Genomic DNA, 12,484 nt, shown 5'->3' with positions numbered 1-12,484 from the left:
GAATGTGAGTCTAATCTTCACTTGTAGCTCTATTTTGGTCTCCATCAACTCCAGACAGAAACATCTGGGTCTTTAACTGTTTTAGTTCATTATTTCAACACATTCTCACTTCAACTCATCACACATGGTGGCTTGGTCAGTGGCCCTGTGCTTCAAACTGTGACACTGTGGGTACACACACACACACACACACACACACTCAAATGTAGGTTGAATCCACATAAAATAATACAGTCGAAATAAATGTAAAAACACCTTTTACTGAAAAACGTCGTGTGGTTTTATTACATATTACTGAGGTCTATTTACCTTATTTTCATAAATAAGTCTAGAACTTGTAATAACGACTAGGAATTAAGTTGGTTTAAATAGGTCACCCCTCACCTGGTTATACTTTCTGCTTAATGTTTGATCTATGAACACTTAAAACAAACTGGCCAAATTTTGGCCCAAAGCGCCATAATAGTAAACAAGTAATGAACTAAAATGAATCTCATCTAATCGCTGTGTAGACTACACAACCTAACGACACAACCTAAAAACACAACCTAAAGACACAACCTAAAAACACAAACTCAACTTCCTTTTATTTCTGGGAGGATCTAAATTGCGTTGCCAGAAGGCATTATAAATATGAGCCCAGTTCCATATGTGCATTAAAATTTGTCAGAAGAGGAGGACCAAGAAGGCAGAACTTGAAGACAACAACATCTAGATGATGGATAGACAGGTTGCACTTGAGGCTTTGTGCGTGCTCTGCAATGCCAACGTAACTTCTCTTCAAAGAGCAGGTGGGGGCGCGACACCTCGCTGTTCTGGAGGGGCAGCGACCCTGTCCATCAAGCAGCTGATTCCTGCAATCTTGGATGGTGATCAATTCTGGTAATTATCGCACATGTCATTTTTGTTAACATCTGTGCTGAATATTTTGAAAATGGTACACAGTGTTTGAATCTACGATTGTTACACAACCAAAATACGTGTAAAGAATCAGTGGTGCAAAAGTTCAGCTCTAAAAATCCTCCTCAGCAGCAAGCAAATGTTTTGGCTTCAAAACCTCTGGATTTGCATGAACACATTTTTAATCACAAATTTATTTTACTTGCAATAAAACCTTTTTATTTTTCAGTGTAATTAGTTTTGCTCCCAGATCTATTTTTTGATTGCAGTTTGGGAAGTTTTGTTCTCAAACCTATTCTGTTTGATTGCATAGTAAAGACAGAAAAATAACCTCATACATGAAAGCTCAGACCCCCATGAGAGTCTGGAACCAGCCCTCACACTAAGGTGCTTAAAGTTAGTTTGCCCATATGTGAGGCAGAAGGAGGAAGGGGCTTGAATCAGCCTGAAGGGGTTCAATTTGCAAGAATTACTGCCATTTGCTGTACATTAGTACACCATGGCTTCATACTAAAGAAATCAATCATTTGACATAAAATACTGATTGCAATTGATTATATTCTTAATATTCTATTCTTAACTCCATCTGTAGCAATGGTTTGTTATACAGAAATAACTGTAGAATGTCATAACTGACCAATCCGAATCGAATACTCAAGAAAATCATGTAATTTTGCGAAAGGAGACTCATCCATCCATTGACTGTCTTCTTCTCAAAGCCTTCCCTGCTGCACTAGCACTCCCCACAAGCATCCTTAGTGGCCTGACTTAAAAATACTACGTGAAAACACTTCAGTTAATGACAGCTCCCTCCTGGATTGTAGCAGGTGCTATATTTGCTGTAAATAGTTTAAGCTGCTTTCGCCTTAAGGGAAATGTTGCTTTATGAGTCTGAATCAACCTACAAGAGCTTTTTCTACAAACCTGGCTTAGTCACACACAATCTGTACTTTTACATCACTCAGAGGATCCCTTAAAGAAACCCTTGTAAGAAATCAGAACAAAAGCTTGAAGGCTCTTACTTTAACTTCCAGTAATCTGTTCTTTTAGCTTCACAGAAGCTTACAGCATTTAAGTGATAATGTCAACCAAAAGTTACAACGTCAGGGATTCAGAATTTTTCAATAAACTACATCCATTCTCTTTTTTCTCTTTTGCAACTCTACTCACAACCCCTCACTGAAGAAGCTGGATGGTAGAGCAAATGCAAAAAGTCAAAAAAGTTCCAAAATCTGCAACAGCAGCTTTTGCAGAGGTTTGAATGTACTGGTTCCTCTATTTCTCCCAGCTCTGTGTCTCCTGTGATGAAATCAGCCTGCTGAAGCTCTGCTTCTTCTTCCTTAGACTACTTCTCTCTGGGCTGCCATTGCCTGGTTTCTGTAGCCAAACAGGGTTAATGTCTGGCCTCTTTGTGGGGCCTGTCAGGACTTCTGAAGGGCCTGTAGGGCTTCTGAATTTAACATCAATGTCCAAAATCTTGTAATACTGTCTTTATTGTTAAATACTGACTTTTTTCTAACACATTTTTTATTTTCTTATTCTCTAATTTTATTGCCGCACGATTTATTCTGAAACGCAGAAAAAACTTTTTTGAAATGATTCCACATCGATCACAAAGTCTCAGTAAGATAAGTAAGATGTTGAACATGATAAGCATTATACTTGCTACATATTGGCGTGTTAGCATTGACAGTTTTACAGAGATGCTAGCATGGCTGTAGACTCTTGTTTTTCTTCAGAGCTGTCTTTGAAATGTTCAGTTGAGCTCTGGTGAGTTAATATTGTCTTATATTCTAATATCTTTAGGTGCATCGATTATATCACAGACTCAAAACTTCACAACAGAACGCTGCCCATGTCTGTCAGATGTCCAGAATGACATAAAGAGACCTCTAATATGCTTTGAAATCACATCTCTTCTTCTGCTCCAACTTTGACAGGAACAAGGATCTCACTCTCGACTGCGAAGCATTGAGAAACATCTCTTGTCAAGCCTGTGATGTCGTAGACATCTCCAGGAGTAGACCGATACAATTAGTAGACGAGGATGACTTGTTTGACCCACGGTTCGACTATGATTTCTCCAATCTGAAAGACACCGAGGTTTATTACAGAGGTGGGGAAGTGTATGAACGGCCATGTGGTTGGTACCGTTTTGCCGTTAAGGTGAATATGCTTTTATTTTTGTTTGACTTTAAATCAACATCAAGCTGCTATTTTCTGCAAAATAGAATTTGGGCCGTAACATAATCTGGCTTCAAGCCTCAAGGACCTAAGTAACAGATCTGATTACACACTGAAAATGCATGCATAGTAATAAGTTGATCCAATAGATCACCTCAGCTCGTAGTTGAGAATTTATAATGTATAAAATCTTTGGAGTTCTCCTTTAACATCCTCTGAAAAGTCTTGTTTTTACTCTCACCTCACTGTAATGATGTACAGGTGTACTCCAGTACACTGTGACATCACTGGTAGGTGTTGTTACTATGACAGAGGTCACACACGTAGATGTTTTTGAGTAATAAGACTTTTGTTTCGTCTCAGGTCCTGGATAAGTATGATGAAAATGCCTGGCTGGGAACTCGATACCGCAGCACCACGTCAGTGCCAGGAGAGTGGCCTGTGTCCTACCATGGGACGTCTGATAATGGGGCCCAAGGCATCATCTCTGACCACTACAAGGTTTTTATTTTCATTATATGACGGCTGGAGTAAATGTGAAGGAAAGTGTATAAGTTTGTGTATGTATGTGTATATGTGTGTGTTTGAAAGACAGTAAGAACCAAAATATGAAAATGGCAAATTAAAATAATTCCAAGGACACATAATGGGTGGACATGATTTTAGTCCTCATTTTATAACTTTGATTCACAGCAGTTAGCACCTTTTATTTTTTTTTACACAAAGCTCCTACTTTTTAAAGAATCTTTTGGCTGTTATTGATCACTGCTGTTAATATTAAGTTAATATTTGAAGAAATCCAGAATTCCATCCTGCTGCTGTGTCTCAGCATGGAAACCACGTTCCGAATTCTCAAAGACACAAATTTGTACAACAAACACTGTGACTTCATTGCCCATATTGGCATCTCAGTCTCAATCTCAAAAAATTGTGTGGTTCAAATGTTACTATACTACCATAAATAAATGTTCTGTGTACAGTAGTGAGAGTGGTAATACTGGTTAGTTGGTTGAAAGTTGATAAGTTCAAATTCTTTCTTTTTTTTTTTTAACAGCCTGGCCCGGGTCAGGTTTACGGCAGGGGGATTTATTCCACTCCACTCATATCTGAGGCGGCCCAATATGCCAAAGAATTCGTATCCCCCACGACGGGCAAGAAGTACAAAGTGGTTCTGCAGAATCGAATCAACCCCCAGTACAGGGAGAAACACAACTACGACAAGTACTATCTGGTACGCATCCCCAGAGGAACATCAGATGAAGATGAGCAGAAGATGGTCGAAAGGGCCATCCGTCCTTATGGCCTTCTGTTGAAGGAGGTCTAAGACTAAAGTCACAGGAAAACCCAAAGAGTACCGACTACCAGTACCAACTACAGGGTGTGTTGTCTTTGAAGCTTAAACTACATCAGTGGTGTTCAACATACTTGATGATGTTGTCAGATTTAATGATGTCTCATTTGTGCATATAGATGAACAGGTAAATACATGATGAATGCAAGGATGACGATGCTGTTAATAAAGAGCATTCTAAACAAATGTGTTATCAGTCTATGATAGGCAGGGTTAGCAATTAGAAAAGTGAATATGTAAAAGGGAAATGATTGGAAAAGCTTTCAGTTGGTGCAATAGAAAGAAAACATGCAATTAAAATCAAGACAAAACACAAGATGTTAAACTGGAGATAATGTTTCATTTTTTTATTTGATTTTCACCACATTTAAACTTTCTCTCCTCACTAAAGTTTACTGGTTAGTAAACAGGCCATTTTGTGCCAGGAAAAGAAAAATAATTATGAAAAGTTAAAGATAATGTTTAAAAAAAAGATTCTTTCTCTTTGACATACTAAGTCAAATATTTTACTTTCTACACCAAAGCTGTGAGACAATACGTCATAATTTGGATATATTAAATCAGACTTAAGAGATAATGAGTCAAAAATCTTAAATAGTAAGTAAAATTTTCTAAAACAGTTCATCAAAATTACAACCTCTTGTATAATAATTTCAGTTTGTATTGATTTATGGGTGCTTCCATAGACAGCCCTGAGCAGACAGTATGATGTTAGAAAATGAAGAGAACTAATTAATGTGTGGTGTGTTTTTCTAATTTAATGGGCTTCCATAGATCATCAACAGTTTGCTGAACTCAATAATAAAAGAGAAACTGATTAATCCAGTATATTGATTATAGATCAGTCCAGGATCCGGAAACATTAAGCAGGTGTCTTTAGTGCCTTCAGTCGCACGCAGTTTTCCCAGAAACATTTTTGCCACCACGGGCAGATTTTATTTAGGTTAGTTAAGGTGGGAATCAGCAGCATGTTCTCAAGGCCACGTGCAGCTTATCATTTGGCAAAGCGGTGGCTTTTTTCAGGTGATATTCTGAAGGCTATAAACTGCGTCCGCACCAGGTTCCAGGTGTTAACACGGCACACCTGCAGCATGGCTTTCTTCAAGGGCGCGCTCAGTCTGCTCATCCTCCTTGTGGTCTCTGACTGCTCCTGGGCTGAAGAGAAGGTGAGGACATCTGCAGCTTTGGGTTAACATTTCACCAGTAACAAAATTCAAAACGAAGATAAAATCAGCATCTTATCTCGGGGGGCATTTTGAATCCTAATCGTGTGCCAAGAACACTAAATAATTCATACTAGAGTAGAGGACAATGTGTGGAAAATGTTGCATAAAAGACATTTCTAGCAGATTTAAGAAAAATAGAAATGAAAGGTGTTGTGTTCATAACAATATCAGACTCCAGGATACATTCATATTTCATATCTGCCAAGGACGTTACACATAAGGAGACCCAGAGTGGTTAAAATAAAAAAAAATAGACTTTAACAATAAATTATAAAAGCAGTCAAAATATACATGACATTTTGAAATAATTGATTAATTATATATGTATATGTAGATAAAGTATATATGTGATATATTGTGGTGATTCACAGTACATGCTCCAGCTACACATGCATACAGGAGGAAAGTGTGTCTGTGTTATGAAGGAAACTGTCCGAAGAGACAACACGATGCACAACTCTGCATAAATATGTTTAACTTTTCTGGAGAGTCCCTACTAAAGAGCGATGCCATTTCCCTGATCTAGGATCTGTCTGTCTCTGAGCTCCTGTGGAGGGCGAACAAAGATGTTGGTAAGACAACCTGCTTGTCTAAATCTATTATTATTATTCATTTTAAGCGTGTACACTGGTAAATACTGCCATAGATTTCATCTGCTGTGCAGATGTTACAGAGGCATCCTGAAAAAGAATAGATAAAATAGCAAAGATAAAATTGCAAATGTTATTGACATCATTTATAACCACACAGAGGGGTAAAGAAAATATGAATGTTTCTGAAAAAATGTAAAGGTCTCAATTATATTACATAATTAAACATGCAACACAGACACATGAAATTAAAAACATGAAAAGCAATGAAATTTTGAATTTTTGGTAAAATGATTTAAATAGAACAACATCATGCTGCACAAGTTTTTCCATTTTACTGGACGTAGTACATTTACTCCAATACAATATGAAATATTGTACATTTGACTCCACTACTACTACTATTATGCATAAAAAAATAAGAAACATAGTGAAAAATGTCATCATGTGAAAATGAATTAAATTTAAATGTAAATATAAACGGAATAAAAAGGAAAAGCACCAAATCCTCATGAATTAGTGTTCTAGTGAATCTAATACAGAATCAGAATCGCTGTGGATGTTTGCGCTCCAGGAAAAAGCCGGACCCTTATTACTCCTTTACTTCCTTCCAGCACCACCTTCAGGCCAAAATGTCACCTTCAACACTAACAATATGTCACAATTCAATGGGCAGATTTCCATGTAATTTGAGGAGTACGTTCATGCTCCCAGGCTGATGAATCCTGCAGCACCACCTGTAAAATATGTTCAGCCTGTCAAAGAGTCAGACTGTGAGAGTAAAATCATAGAGATCACTTTGTCTGCATCAATCCATTAGCTTATGTGATACATGAATGCATTTTTTTTTTTTACTTTTAAGAGTCAAAACAAATGACAGATTGAAGCTTTCATGTCCTCCTCCTACAGTGCACACGGACAAAGAGCCCTTGGTCATAGACGACATCGCCTATGACAATGAAAATGAGAGGAACGCTGATCCGTGCACCTCCTACAGCTGCATGTGGGGCAAGTCCAGCGATGGAAAGGTCTACGTGCCCTATATCATCGCCCCACATTTCTGTGAGTAACTGACTGACAAGTAGTTTTTATTTTCCCAAATATTTGAGAGGTCTTAGTACCTTTCTGGCCCATTGTTATCTTAGAAACATTCATGTCCAGTCATCTGTCTGGGCCTATGAGAGAGAGATCCGAGAGCAAAACTATCGACATCTATTGATCAAAAAATGCTTTATGGCAAGCAAAATACATTTTTGATTAAAAATGTATTCATGCAAAACCAAAATTGTTGTTTGCCAAACCAAAAGAAGACACGTCTGTATTGGCCAGTCGATCTGAGTGAGAATAGAGACCTGTCCTACCTGTGAGATTCAGCCCAAAACGTTCGATGAGACCTTCTGCTGTGATGAAGACTGTGGGTCAGAATAGCCAAAAAAATCATGTTGGATACTGCAAATGTACCAGAAGTAGTAGGACACGCTGTTCTCATGCTGTCTAATATATTGTTAGTGTGTTAGTGTGTCACCTCTGCTGGCTGTGGCCACTATGATTAGAGGAAAAAGGAAGTCAGGTGACATTGTTCCTGTTCTCTTACCTGTGTGTCTCCTCAGCTTCTCGTGAGCGCTCCATCATCGAGCGTGGCCTGCTGGCCTTCCACGACGTCTCCTGCATTCGCTTCGTCCAGCGCACCAACCAGAGAGACTACCTGAGCATCCAGTCCGACAATGGGTAACACACTGTGTGTGTGTGTGTGTGTGTGTGTGTGTGTGTAAACTACCTGCAGCTTGTTAACTCAAATGTTATGTGAATGTAGAAATATCCTAGTCGTTCTGTGTGTTATTTGTGTGTGTTAAGATCTTTTTTAAACCTCTGTAGGTTTTTATTAGTCTTTAGTTGCATTTTGGGCCTGAAAATGAAACAAAATCTGTTGAAAAAGACAAAATTAATTTTGTCACACATTATGCTGTACATCACAAATGCAGTTATTGTCATCCTCAGAAGAGCACAGTAAGCACAGCTCCCACTTCAAATATTTTCACATCATTTTATTTATGCGTATCACACGTTCCATACAGACAGAAAGGTAGTTTATATCTGTCTATCCTTCATTTTATTTTCACTCATCAGATGAATATCATGAGCCCTACTTACATTCTTGTTGCCTAAAATGAAGCCAAGAGGGAAACTTTAACTGTTCCAAACCAAAAGGTTGCAAATGAAGCTGAGTCTTACAGTCCCTTAAATCTTAGAAGTCACTCAGCAGTCCACTATTCCTCTTTAACATTTCTTATCTAACTGTATGAACGCAGCTGTTACTCCTACGTCGGCCGCCGTGGTTATTCCCAGACGTTGTCTCTGGACCGTCAGGGCTGCATCTACCACAGCACCGTCCAGCACGAGCTGCTCCACGCCCTCGGCTTCAACCACGAGCAGTGCCGCTCCGACAGGGACCGGCACATCCGGATCCTGTGGGAGAACATCCAGTCCGGTCCGTACTCTGGCCTCCACACACACACACACACACACACACACACACACACACACACACACACACACACACACACACACACATAAATGTTACATGAATCTGTGGCTGCAACAAATGTTTGTTCAGTTATTAATTCATCTGCTGATTATTTGCTCGGATTCACTGAATACTGGTTTTGGCTGTGAAATGTCAGCTAGAGGTGATGAATTTAAGCTGCTTGTTGAAAGTGATTGACAGTCAGAAAGCCAAAGATATTCAGTTTATTACCATATGTGACAAAGAAAAGCATTAACTCCTGACATCTAACATCTAACAAGCTGGAAGCAACAAATATTTAGCATTTTAGCTTGAAATATAACTAAAATAAATGATAAATTGATTATTTCTAATTAGTATGTCATTTTCTGTTCTGTTCTTTTCTGTTTTCAGTTAATTAAGTTTAATGAAGTTTGTATGTTTACACTGATACAGATGTGATATACATTTCACCTCAGTTATCAAATATCCCAAATCTTGATCATATAATAAGTCATTTTTTACAGTGGGTTGGCTGATATTTGATTTATTTCAAATAATATCTGTCATGATTCCTATATATAACTTTGTGAAATATTTAGTCCTTTAACCTTTTTCTGTTCTTGATTATTTCAAGACTGAAACGCTGATGGTTTGTGCTTGTGTTTCTGACCCTTGTTGTGATTTTTTCCCTCTCAGGTTGGGAATACGCCTTTGACAAGATCAACACTCTGAACCTGGACACCCCCTACGACTACAACTCTGTCATGCAGTACCACAGGTTGACGAGGACGTTCATCTGACGTCTCTTTATTCAGACAAACATGCACTGATTCACCAATTGTTTATATAATGTGTAACCTCATTTTTTACTAATGGACTGCAGGAACAATCAGGTTGGTGACGGGGACTGAATGTTACACCCTCCTGAAAGTTGTCAGCGTTTTCTTTGAACACCCCCTCGTCCTTTCGTAACCCTCCTTCTTCTGAATAATGAAAAAAAACTGCAGAATAAACGGTTCTGTCGCTGCTGATGGATTTGAGCATTACAAGGTTTTCTGTCCATGTTTTCCGCTCAGATATCACTTAGTAAAATGAAATGTGGATGAATCAGATCAGATGTTGCTGGATGAGATCAGATGTCTGATCTGATGTCAGATCAGTCACATGATGCTGGAGACCTTTCTTCCAGACAGTTTCCAAACAGCACACAGTCAGTAATCAACACAAAGGCCATTTTGGGAAGGTAACTCTTTACCTTTTCTTTAAAAAAAAAAAAAGTAAATGTCAAAAGTGAAGGGATGAAAAAAGAAAAAAGAGCAAATATAATCTTCGTGAAGTCCCTAATTTTTCTCACTCACACACATGATAACAAAACTCTGACTTCATTATTAATATTCACACTCAACAAATGAGCAAGAAACTTAAGATAAATGTTGCGCTGCTTTATTTCTTTGTTTTTGTAACTTGAGTGAAGCCTTTAAACATTTGAATACCAATAATTCCTACATTTCTATACAAACCAAAAATAGTTCAACGTCTGTCTGTACTCTGTACTTCTAATCCCAGGTATGCCTTCTCCGGGAACAATAAGCCCACCATGGAGCCCATCCCCAACGCCAATGTTGAATTCGGCACGGCCACCCAGATGAGCAGTAATGACATCATCAGACTGAACAGGCTGTACAAATGTTAAACAGCAAAGTGCAAAGTTACAGGTAACACTATTCAAACTCTATCGACAAGCTCTCATTGTATAAAAACTTGGCTATTACAGCGCAAGTTTTCTCAGTGAATGTGAAGTCACTTTATTTACAAAACTCCTCTAACGGAGCTGTTATTTTCCTTTCTTGGAAATGATCTGGTACATTCTTCTAATTGAATAAATGATAAAAACAGTAAGAAAACACACATTAGGTCTGGATATATTAGTTTTCCTTGTATAAAGACCCATAAGAAAATGTTCAGGTGTTTTTTTTAGCCTTTAACATGTTTTTATTTTCCAACAGGTGTTGTGACTGCATGGGGCCAATTCAAACATGGAACGTTCTCACTCCTGAGACATTAAACTGACAATAAACCTTCAAACACCCTCAGTGGACCCTTGTTTGTTATCTTTGCTTGCTCCTGGTTCCAGAGTTCACCACTGAAGTATGTGTGTGATGAAAAAGGAAGAAGTTTTACACAGAAAATCAGATGATTGTGTGTAATGTGAACGATCACCCAATGCTGCATCACCGATCGGCGCCTTGAAGCTCATTGTTTACATTTTAGGGAACATTCAGTGTTACAGTTCAGTCTCACTGTCCCCATCGAGCAGCAACTGCAGCTTTCTGTCTGTTGTTGTGAAGTGTAAGGCATTTGTCTGCACTAGCATAATGTCTTTTTGCTGCCAAAAACAGATATAGCCCCCATTTGTATGCTACAGTACCAAATCTAGTACTCAAACTACAATTCCCAAGAGGTGTAGCCTCCACCATCAGGATACACACAGGTGTTCTACATGTTGCCAATGATTGCAATGGGATCGGTTATTTCTACCTGCCTGTCCATTGTTGTTTCATGTCTGCTCTGATGAAGGACTGACTGACCGAATGCTTAGCTATTAAAGTGATTTACTGCGTAGATCTAAGTGTGAAGAAACTTCTTTCATCAAATTTGCAATCTTTATACTTCCAGCACTGTAGCAAAGAGTCAGCGTGGTGAAGCGGCGGTTATCTTAAATTACTGCCAAAAACAATGAAAGCAGCTTTTGTTTAGTTAAATATAACAGGAACATGTTGTTCTTCAAATTAACATTCATTTTATGTGAAGATTTAGGGGCTGATTCTGTGTTTTACTGAGGAGACGCAGTCATAATAATAGGGATTTGCTGTCTCAGCTGGGTAAATGTTTGCTGCTTGTCGACTTGTCGACTTCTTCAGCCAGGAACACTCTTCAGCATTAAAAAAGGCGATTATAACTCAGATGTGGCCATGATTGATTTCCAAGCTAGTCAGCACTGGCGTGCCTGACAAGTCTGAATATGACCCTGGACGGACATCTGAGCCGACAGGAGTGATCTGATCTCTGTCAGGACTGTAAACAGCCTCTGATATTTCACTGGACTGTAACTGTTATGTGTCTTCGTCCCTCAGCTTCCTCAGTATCTGCACCAAATTTTTAATAACCAGAACTCATGATATGTATAAAACTGTATTGTTAACCTGCAGTTATAACCTGCCAGTAAATGTATTCATGTGTTAGTTTCCTTAATAGAAACATCACAGATAAACACAGATAAACATAGGGGAGCAACAGATGAAATATGTAGACAAGTTCATTAGTTAGCCTTTTAAATTTAGATTAGCAGGAAATGTATGTGACCAGTGAATCCACTCAATGGTCAAGTAGCGTTCACATCAATAAAATCTGCAAACTAGATTTAAAAAAATACGTCTGATCTTGTAAAGAGTGTGTAAATTGTGTATTATAGAGTTTTATGATTATATTCTACTACTTTTACTGGTCAAGTGTGAAAGATGCTCTGTGTTGAGTGTCTGGTCCAAATCAAACAAGTTTTAAAAGCCTCTTATTGTGGGAATATGCAATGTGGCATCAAGGTGAAATATTCTTATCAGGCGCTAAATTCTGTTTCCACAGCATTTCTTCCCTCATTGACATAATTATCCTTAAATGGACAGTGTTCCGGTGCAATCGGTGCTTTATAATGTGATGTTGCAGCACTCGC

The 12,484-nt window shown here is 38.4% G+C and overlaps 2 protein-coding genes across 2 annotated transcripts; both read left to right on the top strand.

The window, feature by feature from the left end:
• Positions 1–680: 680 nt before the first annotated feature.
• LOC139201147 (uncharacterized) lies at positions 681–4,751 on the top strand. The gene is made up of 4 exons (XM_070830393.1): positions 681–882; positions 2,841–3,066; positions 3,448–3,585; positions 4,139–4,751. Exons 1-4 carry the CDS (start codon positions 716–718, stop codon positions 4,406–4,408), a joined length of 801 nt encoding a protein of 266 aa, XP_070686494.1. The 5' UTR covers positions 681–715; the 3' UTR covers positions 4,409–4,751.
• A 742-nt stretch (positions 4,752–5,493) lies between these two features.
• On the top strand, positions 5,494–10,481 carry LOC139201149 (high choriolytic enzyme 1-like). The gene is made up of 7 exons (XM_070830395.1): positions 5,494–5,601; positions 6,188–6,233; positions 7,161–7,313; positions 7,862–7,979; positions 8,561–8,739; positions 9,454–9,535; positions 10,324–10,481. Exons 1-7 carry the CDS (start codon positions 5,527–5,529, stop codon positions 10,448–10,450), a joined length of 780 nt encoding a protein of 259 aa, XP_070686496.1. The 5' UTR covers positions 5,494–5,526; the 3' UTR covers positions 10,451–10,481.
• The last annotated feature ends 2,003 nt before the right edge of the window (positions 10,482–12,484 follow it).

This window comes from Pempheris klunzingeri, chromosome 5, assembly GCF_042242105.1.
Source record: "Pempheris klunzingeri isolate RE-2024b chromosome 5, fPemKlu1.hap1, whole genome shotgun sequence".
NCBI lineage: Eukaryota > Metazoa > Chordata > Actinopteri > Acropomatiformes > Pempheridae > Pempheris > Pempheris klunzingeri.
The sequence above is the reverse complement of the archived record's forward strand: the minus strand, read 5'-3'. Positions and strand labels throughout refer to the sequence as shown.